The 14,936-nt window shown below is 41.2% G+C and overlaps 1 protein-coding gene across 3 annotated transcripts in view; it reads left to right on the forward strand.

The window, feature by feature from the left end:
- Positions 1-14,936, forward strand: part of ccdc13 (coiled-coil domain containing 13) — an 82,483-nt gene that overhangs the window by 23,474 nt on the left and 44,073 nt on the right. For 2 of the 3 annotated variants that reach the window (XR_011961413.1, XM_072576328.1), the window contains exons 3-9: positions 41-180; positions 1,437-1,523; positions 2,979-3,098; positions 4,159-4,263; positions 7,106-7,276; positions 11,555-11,731; positions 11,965-12,171. Coding sequence is in view for 2 of the 3 variants with exons in the window: in XM_072576328.1 (XP_072432429.1) it covers positions 41-180; positions 1,437-1,523; positions 2,979-3,098; positions 4,159-4,263; positions 7,106-7,276; positions 11,555-11,731; positions 11,965-12,171 (1,007 nt within the window). In the remaining variant the exon portion in view is untranslated. The remainder of the gene's footprint in view (positions 1-40; positions 181-1,436; positions 1,524-2,978; positions 3,099-4,158; positions 4,264-7,105; positions 7,277-11,554; positions 11,732-11,964; positions 12,172-14,936) is intronic. The other variant, XM_072576329.1, reaches the window with a different exon arrangement.

Consider the following 14,936-nt stretch of genomic DNA (forward strand, 5'->3'; position numbering starts at 1 on the left):
ACACTATGCCAACTAGCTAAAGTATATGACTGTGTTGCAGGAACAGCTGGTATAGCAGGGGACGTGGCTGCAACCAAAATTGTCGAGCTTTCCAAACGGAATCGTGAGCTAACCGTGGAAAATGAGAGCCTGAAATCCAAAATCAAGCAGCTGGGCAACAAGTTACAGGAGCTGGAAAAGGTGGTGTGGTTGCTGCCTTCTCACGGAATCTCAGAGGCACAATGAGGAATTGGCAACAATGATATTCAATCTTTCACCCCAGTGTATCAGCCTGTGGGTACAAAAGAAATGTGATATTTCCACCAGAACTGTTCCTCTGACTTAAATAAGGTGCCAGATGGACAGAGAGGTGTTTAGTTATAAATGTATTTTACCTCCATAATAACGGTCATGGTAGCTTATATGTGAAGTCATTTGAGACATCTCATCTTTTCTAAGTAACATAGCCCAGACAAACAACAAAGAGTTTTGTAAGGTTGGAACAATTATCAATTCCTGAACTAGAGCATGTACTCTGTGCTCCAGGAAGTATTGTTGAATAGATTATTATCCTTGACACTAGTACAAGTCCAGAGAGATGGATTTGGTACTGAGAGTTAGAAATCTTCTGATATGGCTCTGCCATGAACATAAAATCTGTGGGCAGATGTTGATCTCTGTTGATTCAATCTGTGTCTTTTAAAAATGGTACTGGGTTTTCTACTGTTGTCACATTGACCAAACAGCAAGGTTTCTGCTAGAAGCACTTCTTGCACTCCGAGTTAACCTGATTTTAAACTATTGTTGTTTGATGTTCAGACTGTTCCATAACCATTTCATCCTGAGTCAGATCATTGAATATCAAGTAATATTTGAATTTTATGATGGTTATGCTTCAAAAATGGCTGCGATTCTGTAGTATCTTGACATAATATTGTTGTAGGAATTCTACATTTATAGAGCAAAGCTGCGGTATGGCATCAAATGCTTGTACTTGCAGTGGCTACAGCCTGAACATTTGCTTGAAAAGGGCAATTTTAAACTTTGATTCTGTTTCCCAGACCTTACGTGGAGGGTAGTGTTGGAGCCATTGCACTGTCCTTCTTGTACAAGTTGGCTGACTAATTGTAGCTAGTTTACACTGTACAAAGATAATTAGAGATCAGCTTTTTTCATTGTCAATCTTAATGTTGTGGCCTGGACAAATGCCAGAGAAAACCACTATTTCAGAACAGGTCAAAGTTGGTTATGGAAGTGGCACACATGTTTGTCTCGTGCCATCTCATATAGTCCTAATGTTGAAAATCTTGTTACTACTTTTGCTACTGCTGTCAGGTAAATTTGTTTCATAAGCTGAAAAAGTGAGAGCACAATGGCCTACTGTTCCTGTCATCATTTTGATATTTAATAGTTGTAACATTTTTATGCCCTCAATTATATAATGGTTGTTTTGATAGCTTGATGCCACTCAAACAGCCAGCACCAAAGAATCATCTGGACGCACCAACAAAGAATTGTCTCCCAGGATACAAAACAGCTCACTGGTCAGTGTAAATAATAAGACTGAGTCTCTCTTACTCTTTTTGCCTTTCCTCTGTCTTTAGTTGTTCATCTTATATGCTTCCTTTATTTCCTACTCTGATGTTGCCAATACTTGTAGCTATTGGCCTCCCTTCTGTCTGCCCATCTACATCTGATAGAGATATATGAGAATATGACGGCCAGAGATAGGGTGGAAAGAATGTTATTCCATGAGTAGAGAGAGCACATATATTTAAGGAAAGAGGCAGAAGGCTAAAGAGGAAAGTTGAGGAAGAAGTTTTTCATTCAGGGTGGTTGAAGTCTGGAGCTCACTGCCTAAAAGGTGAAGCTCTTGTAACATTTAAACTGTATTTAGATATTCACTTGTGTTGCCTTAGCCTGCAGAACTGTGGGCCAAAAGCTGTAAAATGGGGTTAGTTTAGTCAGATCTTTGTTTTACTGGCAAGGACATGATGGCATCTTTCTGTGCTGCAAATATCTGAATTTTCTTCACAGTCATTTGTTACTTTTCTTTTGTTTCTTTGTACTTCTGCATCTCCAGCTGGCTTTTGCACTTTTTTTTCGCAAGTTGTTCCCCTACCTTCTTAACTTCCATTAACCTGTCTACCATAATCATGGAGATAGATTGGATAAGTTGGGATTGTTTCCCTTGGAGAAGAAAAGGCTGAGAAAATATGATTTAAGTTTTCAAATAACTTGAGGGGTATGGACAGACTAGATGGGGACAAATTGTTCTCACTTATTAAATTATTGAGAATGAGATGGCACAGTTTGGAAGTAATTGGTAAAAGAAAGAGCAGATGCGATGTGTGGAAAAAAAAAACTTTTCACACAGCAAGTCCTTAGGCATGTGGTGGAGGCTGGTTCAGTTGATATTCAACAGGGTATTAGTATTAAATGACTAATTGAATAAAAACAATGTACAAGGTCACACTTGAGAAAAGGGCAGAAATAATGGCAGGAAGGCACGATGCTTATTCAGAGAACTGATGCGGACACGATGGGCCAAGTGGCCTCCTCTTGCAGTGCTGCTTCATACAACCTTCACTGTCCTTTGTCATCACTCATGCTTGTTATTTCCTTTATTCTCTTCATGAGTTTTTGGTGTTTTTTCCATTTCCAGTTGCCTTTCTCTCTGAATTTTCCTCAGTTCTATTCCCATTTTATTGCAGTGCCTTCAGCAGACATTTGAGAAGCTTATTTATTTTATATACAATGGTAATACAGTCATAGATCAGGAAAAGGCCAGGGAAATGCATCCTCCCCAATCTCTCTTTCCTTTGTTTTCTCACTTCTGCTGTTCCCATTCAACATGTCGCAATCAATTATTTTCACTTGAATAATTTTTGGCAATACTCACAAAAATTATTGAGAAAACTACAATGATAACCATGATCCTCAATCTGTACCTTGGTACACATTGTAATTATATGTTGAATTCTGGTGCTTGTTTACAGCAGTCTGACATCCTTGATGCAAAAGCCCTACATGAAAAACTTGCAGCAACCAATCTAAAACTGATTGAGTCTCGAAACCAAATACTGAGTGTCAAACAAGAGTTGAAAATGGCCCACAAGGTATGACATCTGAATTATGGTAAAGCTAGTAATATTGGTTGATTACAACAGCAGGCTCCTACATCCACCCACACCATAGAAATGAGCAAGTTACTGTTACCTGAAATGTTTTTACTTGTCATATCGGAAACATGTAGGATAGTATTAAATTCCAGTGTTATAAACCCATCCACTGACTTCAACTGAGAGTAGAACTAGGCAGGGTTTAAACTGGCATTGCACTTAAACTTATCAGTTTTCTGAATTGAAAGGGGTGACAGTTAGGTTAAGGTTACTCCCATATGTAATTTCATTTGAAACTTCATTGCAGCACTGATGGAGATGAAAAATCGGTCTGATGTACATGTTTCAAGTTTCATCAGAACTAGATAAAAGCTGTATTAGCTCTTAAACAAGCGTGTGAAGGTAAAGGATGGGAGGGAGGAAAGGATAAAAAGGTTCCTAATAAGTTGAAAGCCAAGAAAGGGGGAAAAATAGCAAAAACGAATAATGTTGTAAAGCAAAGGAGATGATGATGTGAAAAGTAGAAAAAGTAAAGGTGGGTCTAGAAGAGGTTTAAATGGGGACAGCAAAACCATTGCTAACAGCTGTTGTCCAAAAGAATGGGGGCAGAAGTTTTTTTTTAATCATTCATGGGACAAGAGCTTCACTGGCGAGCCCAGTATTTATTGCCCAGTGGCAGTTAAGAGTCAACCTCATTGCTGTAGGTCTGGAGTTGCATGAAGGCAAATGTGGTAAGGATGGCAGTTTCATTCCTTCAAGGGCATTAGTGAACCTGAAGGGTTTTTTCGACAATTGACAATGTTATTATCTGGAATTGTTGATTTGGGTGCTAAGTGCAGCAAGGCTGCAAAATGACTAGATGAAAAGTTAAGTGCTGTTCCTCAAATTTCTATTGAGCTTCAATGTAACTGTTTAGGAGACAGAGATTCCGACACATCAGAATGGGGATGGGGCAGAGAATTAAAGTGACTGGCAGCCAGCGGGGTCACAGAGTGTATGGAGGTGCTCTGCAAAGTGGTCACCCAAAATGCAGTGAAGGTGTCCTTATTTTTACCAGGTATTAGTTAATGAAGTGGGAGAAGATGTGAATATACAACATTTACTGAATAACAAGGGGACATGGCGCGGGAGAGCTCAGCAGATCCAAATCTTGCAGAAGAAGGTAAGGCATCCCAATGCAAGTTGTAGGGTAGGGTTGTTCCTCATTTACCGGTGGTGGTAACTAAAATTGTAGTATCTGGGTCGCAACTGTTGGGTTATTTCTGATTCATTGGTATTTGTTTTTGATTTAGATTAGATTAGATTGGATTTCTTACAGTGCGGCCCAACAAGTTCACACCGACCCTCTGAAGAGCAACCCACCCAGACCCTTACACTTATCCCTTCACCTAACACTACGGGCAATTTAGCATGGCCAATTCACCTAACCTGCACATCTTTTGAACTGTGGGAGGAAACCAGAGCACCCAGAAGAAACCTACGCAGACACTGGGAGAATATGCAAACTCCACACAGACAGTCACCCAAGGCTGGAATTGAACCCGGGTCTCTGGCGCTGTGAAGCAGCAGTGCTAACCACTGTGCATTTGGAGGAGGAGATCAGCAATGAGCCAGAACTTTGTCACTAATTTACTAAATGTAACCAAGTCTTAAACCATTGTCTTTCCTAATTTAATTGGAGGAATGTATGTGGTTAAATGTAGCCCAATATTATATATTAATCAAAGATGTTGGTTGAACAAAAGAATCAATTGCACGCTTGTGCTATAAACTGGAAGATAAATCCACTATTTCAAGCAAGGCTGAAATTTATGGTTCTTTTGAACCAGTTTTCCAAATACCTTCCAAAATTCCTTATGCTATTTATTGACACCTTTACAGCCTCAGTGCTCACAGCTTCCAGTCCTGTCACTGTGCTAAGTCAGTATAGATTGATCACCTTCATAAGCTTTGCTGGGCTTTGAAAGTTTTCTTTTCAGTTATCCTTCATCGAGTATCTTTACATCTCAGACAAGTCTAATTAATTTGATGGATTAATATTGGCAATGTCTACCTGTGTGCTTGGATTCTCTGGTTTTGGTTTCCTGTCTGTAACACTGATGGTATGCCACTCCCAAATGAGATATGAGAAATAATATGTCATCTCATAACCAATTGTCTTTTCATTCTTAACCTCCAATCTGTCTTCTTTTTTACCATCTACAAAATTCAGCAGCACCCTCAGTCCTTCCTCACTCCTGCAATCTACACTTTATTAAAGATTAGCTTTGTACTATCAAATTACACCTAATGCATAATCTTTAAATATTTTAGGGTTGTGGTAGATAGATTCTTAATTACCAAAGAAATGAAATATTGTCAGGGATATTGCAAGAATGTAGAATTGAGGTTAAAATCAATCAACCATGATTTTTTTGAAGGGCCGAGTCTGTTCATAATTGTCAGCTGTCGCTCAGTGGTTGTAATCTTACTTCTGTGTTAAAAGGTTGTAGGTTTAAGTCCCATTCTGGAAAAATGAGCATTCTCACTGCACTACTCAGACAGTGCTACACTGTTAGTGTGCCAGTTTTCAGATGAGATGTTAGAATTATATTTGTCTGCCATTTAGGACGTACAGAGGACAGCACGGTAGCTCAATGGTTAGCGTTACTGCCTTACAGCACCAGGACCTGGGCTCAATTCCACCCTTGGGCAACTTTCTGTGTGGAGTTTGCATATTCTCTGAGTGTCTACATAAGTTTCCTCCAGGTAGTCAGGTTTCCTCCCATAGTCCAAAGATGTGCAGGTTTGGTGGATTGGCCATGCTAAATTGCCCATGGCTTCAGGGATGAGCAGACTAAATGGATTAACTATGGGAGAGTGCAAGGTTAAAGGGATAGGGTGAGAGGGTGGCTGTGAGTGGGATGCCCTTCAGAGGGTCATTGTGGACTCAATGGGCTAAATGGCTTGCTTCTGCACTGTAGGGATTCTATGATTCTAAAAGAACCCATGCCACTGTATAGAAGAAAGGCATTATTGTCCTTTGGTATTATGACTGTGAGACCTTGCGATGCAAACATTGGTTGCCTCATTTCCTATATGACAGCAGTTTGAAGGTATGTGTATTCCCTAATTAAACTGCATTCTGCATTTTATTTTTGTGCATTCAATAGATTTTGGGACATTTACCAAATATCACTGTTGTCATTTTTGTTTTCGCGAGATTATTGAGTTTGCTCATTCTTTTTTAGAATCAAACTATGACTTCACTGTCTTTCCTGCTCACCACTTTCCTCCTCCTCACTATTTTTTCTGAATCTCTTGCACTCCCATTCCCTCCTCTTGCCAAAGTCCTCCTCTTGCCAAAATCGTCCTCCTCAGTATTTGCTTACAGCGAGAGTTCAGTGGAGGGAAATGGCAAGAAGGAGGGGAGCCGGAGGATCAGGGAAGAAAGAGGCAGGCTGCAGGCTTGGAATATGATGGGGGCGAGCAATAGAAGAGGTGGTGAGCTGGAGGTAATTTGAAAGAGGTAATGAGTTCTTAAGAATTAGTAAGTGGATTTCTAGAAGTAAGTCAAGCTAGTCAATAGTTATCAATGTAAAAATTACAGGCCAGGATGTAACCCATTCTAATTAAACATTTTCTTATGAGATAACAATGTCTATTTAGCATATTTTTGATTAGTGAACTTTTTTCTAGGAGCACATTAAAAGTGTTAAATGAGGATAGCTTAGTATGACATAAAGTATTTTGGGATGTCCTGAAGTCATGAAGGCCTCTGTCTAAGTTCCAGTTCTTTCTTTCTTTCACTATCTCTATCTGCTGCACATTTTTTAGTTTTTTGATGCTCTGCATGATTGACCTGAGGCAATTCACCTCACTTTTTCAGTTTTAAAGAAAAGAAACTGCTGGTGATTAGCAATGTTACCGAGGATATTTGAGGTTCGTAATCAGGTTTATTGCAAAAAATATCATTGTGGCACAGTCTATTCTTGCATATCTTATTATTTCTCATGTTTAACTAGATCCAAGAGTTGGAAAGCCAAATGGGGCTAAATAACCAGAAGGGACGGTCATCTGAACACAGTGTGGAAGAAGAAATGCTAGGTATTTCAGGATTGCGGCGTTTGTCAAATCAAGACAAAAATGTAGCATACATTCGTACACTAGAGAAAGAAAGGAAGGAAGCATTCGAAGTAAGTACTTTATAATCTCTGGATAATACAGCACTACCCGTGAGAAATTCACCATTTATTTCCATTCACAAAGGTCTCAAGGCTAATTTCTAAATATCAAAGTCAGAGCTGAGTGCCCTAAGTATTACGAATGCAGGGGGATAGAGGATGCTGAATTGTTCAGTATACTGTTTGATTTGGTTGTACTTTTCTATCTCTCTTCAAGAATGTTGTAGGATCTTGTTATTTGTTCACACTAGTCAAAAACATTGTCTGTGATATCATAAGCATTCAATTATGGAAGACAAGTAGCAAGTTCTACAAACATTATTTACATTGATTGTCCTGTTACTTTATACCTTGCTCAGCAGGTGAAACACAAAAATGCCACATTTCAAACAATCACAGTAATTACACTACAAGGTAAAGGGTGTTGTTTGGCTGGTGAGTCAACTCTGAATGGCCAAGGCCATTGCAAATGGAGAAAGTAATGGGAGCTATAGAGAGCCCCAAGCTCCTGTATAATTAAAAGAAGGAGCAAGGAAAATGAAAATAATATGTTCAAGCCTTGTGCCTTATCAGTCAGCACCTTTTCCTCCTGGAGTATAGATTATAGTTATCATTTGAAATTTGGTATTTTTGCATTTATCCCAGTGAATAGGAAACAAAAAGCTTTGATAGCAGGTATCATTTCAGCAACATTCACTTTACTAATAAGTGACCATTTGTCAACATTTTTTAATCAGGAGGCTTAATGATTTGAAATCAGCATAGTGAGTAAAGGAAGGGCATAGCAATGGAGAAAGAATTAGATGCAGAACTGAGGAGCCAAGAGTGTCACAAGGGAAGGGTGAATCCTCTTGACAAATACTAGTTTGCTATTAGAATAAGTAAGCATGAGACATGGGAGAATAGACAATAGACGATAGGTGCAGGAGTAGGCCATGCTGCCCTTCGAGCCTGCACCACCATTCAATATGATCGTGGCTGATCATCCTTAATCAGTATCCTGTTCCTGCCTTATCTCCATAACCCTTGATTCCACTATCCTTGAGAGCTCTATCCAACTCTTTCTTAAATGAATCCAGAGACTGGGCCTCCACTGCCCTCTGGGGCAGAGCATTCCACACAGCCACCACTCTCTGAGTGAAAAGGTTTCTCCTCATCTCTGTCCTAAATGATCTACACCGTATTTTTAAGTGTGTCCTCTGGTTCGGCACTTATCCATCAGCGGAAACATGTTTCCTGCCTCCAGAGTGTCCAATCCTTTAATAATCTTATATGTCTCAATCAGATCCCCTCTCAGTCTTCTAAACTCAAGGATATACAAGCCCAGTCGCTCCAGTCTTTCAGCATAAGGTAGTCCCGCCATTCCAGGAATTGACCTCATGAACCTACGCTGCACTCCCTCAATAGTCAGACTGTCTTTCCTCAAATTTGGAGACCAGAACTGCATACAATATTCTAGGTGCGGTCTCACCAGGGCCCTGTAAAGCTGCAGAAGGACCTCTTTGCTTCTATACTCAATCTCTCTTGTTATGAAGGCAAGCACGCTATTAGCCTTCTTCACTACCTGCTGTACCTGCATGCTTACCTTCATTGACTGGTGTACAAGAACACCCAGATCTCTTTGTACTGCCCTTTTACCAAAATTGATTCCATTTAGGTAGTAATCTGCCTTCCTGTTCTTGTCACCAAAGTGGATAACCATACATTTATCCACATCAAACTGCATCTGCCATGCATCTGACTACTCACCTAACCTGTCCAGGTCACCCTGTCATCTCCTAACATCCTCCTCACATTTCATCCTGCCACCCAGCTTAGTATCATCAGCAAATTTGCTAATATTATTACTAATACCATCTTCTATATCATTAATATATATTGTAAAAAGCTGCAGTCCCAGCACTGATCCCTGCGGTACCCCACTGGTCACTGCCTGCCATTCCGAAATGGAGCCGTTTATCACTACTCTTTGTTTCTTGTCAGCCAACCAACTTTCAATCCAAGTTAGTATTTTGCCCCCAATATCATGCGCCCTAATTTTGCTCACTAACCTCCTATGTGGGACTTTATCAAAAGCTTTCTGAAAGTCCAGGTGCATTACATCTACTGGATCTCCCTCGTCCATTTTAAGAGTCACATCCTCAAAAAATTCCAGAAGGTTTGTCAAGCATGATTTCCCCTTCATAAATCCATGCTGACTCTGACCTGTCCTGTTACTACTATCCAGATGTGTCGTCCTTTATAATAGATTCTAGCATTTTTCCCACCACTGAGGTCAGACTAACTGGTCTATGGTTTCCTGCTTTCTCTCTCCCACCTTTCTTAAAAAGTGGTACAACATTAGCCACCCTCCAATCCGCAGGAACTGATCCCAAATCTATCGAACTCTGGAAAATAATCACCGACGCATCCACGATTTCTCCCTCAGTACCCTGGGATGTAGACCATTAGGCCCCGGGGACTTATCAACCTTCAGACCTAACAGTGTCTCCAACACCAATTCCTGGCAAATATAAATTCCCTGAAGTTCAGGTCCTTCAGCCACTGTTACCCCAGGGAGATTGCTTGTGTCTTCCCCAGTGAACACAGATCTGAAGTACCAATTCAATTCTTCTGCATTTCTTTGTTCCCCGTAATATATTCCCCTGTTTCTGTATTCAAGGGCCCAATTTTAGTCTTAACCATTTATTTGCCTTTCAATACCTAAAAAAGCTTTTACTATCCTCCTTTATATTTTTGGCCAGTTTACCTTCATACCTCATTTTTTCTCTGCGTACTTCCTTCTTGGTAATCCTCTGTTGTTCTTTAAAAGCTTCCCAGTCCTCCGTTTTCCCACTTAGCTTTGCTATGTTATACTTTTTCTCTTTTAACTTTATATGTTTCTTAACTTCCCTTGTCAGCCACGGCCGCCCATGCCTCCTCCTAGGATCTTTCTTCCTTTTTGGAATGAACTGATCCTGCATCTTCTGCATTATACACAGATATATCCGCCGTTGTTCCTCCACTGTCATCCCTGTTAAGGTATTGCACCATTGTACTTTGGCCAGCTCCTCCCTCATAGCTCCATAGTTCCCTTTATTCAACAGAAATATTGTTACTTCTGATTGTACCCTCTCCCTCTCAAATTGCAGATTGAAGCTTATTGTATTATGGTCACTACTTCCCAATGGCTCCTTCACTTCAAGGTCCCTGATCAATTCTGGTTCGTTGCACAATACCAGATCCAGAATTGCCTTCTCCCTGGTGGGCTCCAGCACCAGCTGCTCTAAGAATCCATCTCTGAGGCACTCCACAAAGTCTCTTTCTTGAGGTCCAATACCATCCTGATTCTCCCAGTCTACCTGCATGTTGAAATCCCCCATAACAACTGTAGTAACATCTTTGCGACAGGCCAATTTCAGCTCCTGACTCAACTTACATCCGACATCCAGACTACTGTTTGGGGGCCTGTAGATAACTCCGAAAAGAGTCTTTTTACCCTTAGAATTTCTCAGCTCTATCCATGCTGACTCTACATCCCCTGATTCTAGGTCCCCCCGCGCAAGGTACTGAATATCATCCCTTATCAACATGGCCACCCCACCCCCTCTGTCCGTCAATCTGTCCTTAAGATAGCACGCGTAGTCTTGAATATTCATTTCCCAGGCCCTGTCCACTTGAAGCCATGTCTCAGTTATCCCCACAATATCGTATCTGCCAATTTCCAAAAGAGCCTCAAGCTCATCCATCTTATTTCTAACGCTTCGTGCATTCATGTATAGTATTTTTAATTTATTACTGCCCTCACCCTTCCCATTAACTCCTAGTTCACTCAACCTTACAGCATGATCCCTTTTTGAGTTTTCTGCCTCATTGATATAGTTGTTTTTCTTGACTTCCCTTGTTCTAACTTTCCCTTCAATTTCCTTCTTAACCATCCAGTTTGTCCCCTCCCCCCCACTACTTAGTTTAAACGTAGCTGTGTTGCAGTGCAAACCTGCCTGCCAGAATTCTGGTCCCCAACCTATTAAGGTGCAAACCGCCTCTCTTGTATAACTTATGCTTACCACAAAACATACCCCAGTGATCCAAGAATTTAAATCCTTGAATGAAAGAATAAAACAATGGCAACACATTAGGAATACTCGAACATCCTTGTAGGGTCGAGCAATCTGTGAGACATAACGGCAGAATTAGCCCCATCAGTACAAGATGGTCTATTGTCTAATAGTAAAAGCTGTCATATCAATAGTAATCTTGCTGTATAGCCTGTTTTATACACAAGTTGTATGTGATTGTATATTTGCTTAGAAAATGACTGGTGACCATGAGAGGTTGAAAAAAGATCATGAGGATCTCAAAAATAAATTTGATGGATCAAAAGCCCGGAACAAAGTTCTGTCCAGTGAGCTCAAGATTTTGAAGAGTCAAGTAGTGACCCTTCTTGAAAAAGGGAAACACGATGATGAACTGGTTGGTGCATTGCTGGTAAGCAATATTGTTTACTTAAATTGAAATAGGAGTGAAAGTATTTAGTAATTGAATGATGCCTGAATTGTTGCTTCCCCCTCCTTCCCCTTCATTCCCTGCATCCCCTGCATTCACTATTCCTCACTGGCAAGAATGGTAATATTAGGTTTTCATGTTGGATGTCATAAATAAAGAGAAAATGTTTGTACTTTAACAGTAACACTTGCCTATTACAATGGATTGTTTTACAGAAACAGCAGAAACAAATGCAGGAGATTATGGGCCGTTTAAGTCAGCATGAGTCAAAGAATAAGGACACCAGCCAAATTCTGAGCCAGCAGCAGAACTGTGAAACCCAGAAGCAGGGCTCTGTGATTGGAGAATTAAAACAGATGGTAACTGAGCGGGAAGCTAAAGTGAAAGATCTTGAGAAAGAGATCAAACAACTGTTACTAAAGGTATGCACCGTGATGTCCTCTCTGGGATCTGAAATCTTAGATGGAAGCATTTAGTGACTGGTTTGAAACAATATTTAGTCGTTCTAGATTTGAGAGTTTTCAATTCAAACACCACTGATTATATTCAGTATCTAATTAGAACATGGACCAAAATCCCTTCCACGCTCCGAACTTCATGAATTTGATTCAATGCAGAGTTAGGTGATTATTCTGTCATGAAGCCCCAAATCAGCTTTCTGTTGACTCAGCATGGAAATAGTAGCAATGGGTGGGGTCAGGGTCCAGGTCCTATTTGCTAATTGACACTGTCTATTAATGTAGGATGACCTCCATTGATCTCCAGGCACTTATGGTAATGTTCCCACTCCAGCACAACCAGATTTGTCACCCTTACAATGGTGAGCTCACAGTTAGCAGTAGAATTTCACTGGCATCTCACTTTGTACACTGAATGCGAATCTCCAACATATAGAAAATGATTGGTGAGATTGGGGTGGCATTACACCATTTGTGGAGGGTGAGATGCTGTTCTGTATCCTCTAGAACTATCCAAAGAAGGGATTCTTAGCGTCGAGTTACAGGAAGTCTACAGCCCAGAAACAGTTCATTAAATCCAGCTGTCCTCCTCTCAACCCTTCTTCATCTAAGGAGACAGTGAGGCCTGCAGATGCTGGAGATCAGAGTTGAGAATGTGTTGCTGGAAAAGCACAGCAGGTCAGGCAGCATCCAAGGAGCAGAAAAATCAACGTTTCAGATCAGAGCCCTTCATTAGGAATGAGGCTGGGAGTCTCAGGGGTAGAGAGATAAATGGGAGCGGGGTGGGGTTGGGGAGAAGGTAGCTGAGAGAGCAATAGGTGGATGGAGGTGGGGGTAAAGATGATAAACTGGAGAGGAGGGTGGATCGGATAGGTGGGAAGGAAGATTGACAGGTGGGGCAGGTCATGAAGGCAGTGCTGAGCTGGAAGATTTGGAACTGCGTTAAGGCTGAGGGAAAAGCTGTACAGACTTCCTAGCTGCACTAGAATGTACACTCAGAACTCAGTCATAATGATCAGAATTCCAATACAAGTACTATAGTCATAGAAAGGGATAGGAGCAGCCGGTATGGGAAAGTATTTAATTGGGGGAGAGGAAATTACAATGCTATTAGGCAGAACTGGGAAATGCACAGCAGAAATGTGGAGGTTGTTTAGGAAGCATTTGCTGATAATGCTGGATACGTTTGTTCCACTGAGGCAAGGAAGGGATGGTAGGGTGAAGGTACCTTGGGTGACAAGGGATGTGGAACATCTAATCAATAGGAAGAAGGAAGCCTACTTAAGGTTGAGGAGTCAAGGATCAGACAGGACTCTAGAGGATTACAAGGTAGCCAGGAAGGAACTGAGGAATGGACTTAGGAGAGCTAGAAGGGGGCATGAAAAAGCTTTAGTAGGAAGGATTAAGGAAAACCCTTATGTGAGGAATGGGGATGGCCAGAATGAAGGTAGGGCCAATCAGGGATAGTGTAGGGAACTTGGGCCTGGAGTCAGAGGAGGTGGGGGAGGTCCTTAATACTTCAGTATTCATGACTGAGAGAGATCTTGACATTTGACACTGTCTCTTAATGTAGGATGACCTCCATTGAACCCTCCAGTGATCCCTAGGCACTTATGATAATGTTCCCACTCCAGCACAACCAGATTTGTCACCTTCACATTGGTGAGCTCACAGTTAACAGTAGGAATTTCACTGGCATCTCACTTTGTATACTGAACGCAAATCTCCAACATATAGAAAATGATTGGTTAGATTGGGGTGGCATTATAGCGTTTGTGGAGGGTGAGATGCTGTTCTGTATCCTCTAGAACTGTCTGAAGAAGAGATTCTTAGCATCGAGTGAGGGCAGCGTGAAACAGGCTGATATGCTTGAACAGGTTGGTGTTGAGAAGGAGGATGTTCTGAAAATTTTGAAAAACATAAGGATAGATAAGTCCCATGGGTCAGACCCAAGGTTACTACGGGAAGCGAGAGAAGAGATTGCCAAGCCTTTGGTGATGATCTTTGAGCCCTCACTGTCCACTGGAGTAATGCCAGGTGATTTGGAGGGTGTCAAATGTTATTCTCTTGTTCAAGAAAGGGAATAGGGATAATCCTGGGAATTACAGACCAATCAGTCTTGTGTCAGTCATGGGCAAATTATTGGAAAGGATTCTGAGAGACAGGATTTATGATTACTAGGCAAACCATAGTTTGATTAGAGATAGTCAGCATGGCTTGGTGAAGGGCAGGTCATGCCTCAGAAGCCTTATTGAATTCGTTGAGGATGTGACAAAACACATTGATGAAGGTAAAGCAGTGGATGTGGTGTACATGAATTTTAGCAAGGTGTTTGATAAGGTTCCCCATGGTAAGCTCATTCAGAAAGTAAGGAGGCGTGGGAAATGAAAATATTGGCTGTCTGGATACAGAATTGGCTGGCCCATAGAAGGTAGAAGGTGGTAGTAGATGGAAAATATTCTGCCTGGAGCTCGGTGACCAGTGGTGTTCCGCAGGGATTGATTCTGGGACCTCTGCTCTTTCTGATTTTTATAAATGACTTGAATGTGGAAGTGGAAGGGTGGGCTAGTAAGTTTTCAGATGACATGAAGATTGGTGGAGATGTGGGAAGTGTGGAGGGTTGTTGTAGGTTGCAATAGGGCATTGACAGGGTGCAGAACTGGGATGAGAAGTGGCAGATGAAGTTCAATGTGGGCAGGTGTGAAGTGCTTCATTTTGGAAGGTTGAAT

This window comes from Chiloscyllium punctatum, chromosome 8, assembly GCF_047496795.1.
Source record: "Chiloscyllium punctatum isolate Juve2018m chromosome 8, sChiPun1.3, whole genome shotgun sequence".
In the NCBI taxonomy this organism is placed as follows: domain Eukaryota; kingdom Metazoa; phylum Chordata; class Chondrichthyes; order Orectolobiformes; family Hemiscylliidae; genus Chiloscyllium; species Chiloscyllium punctatum.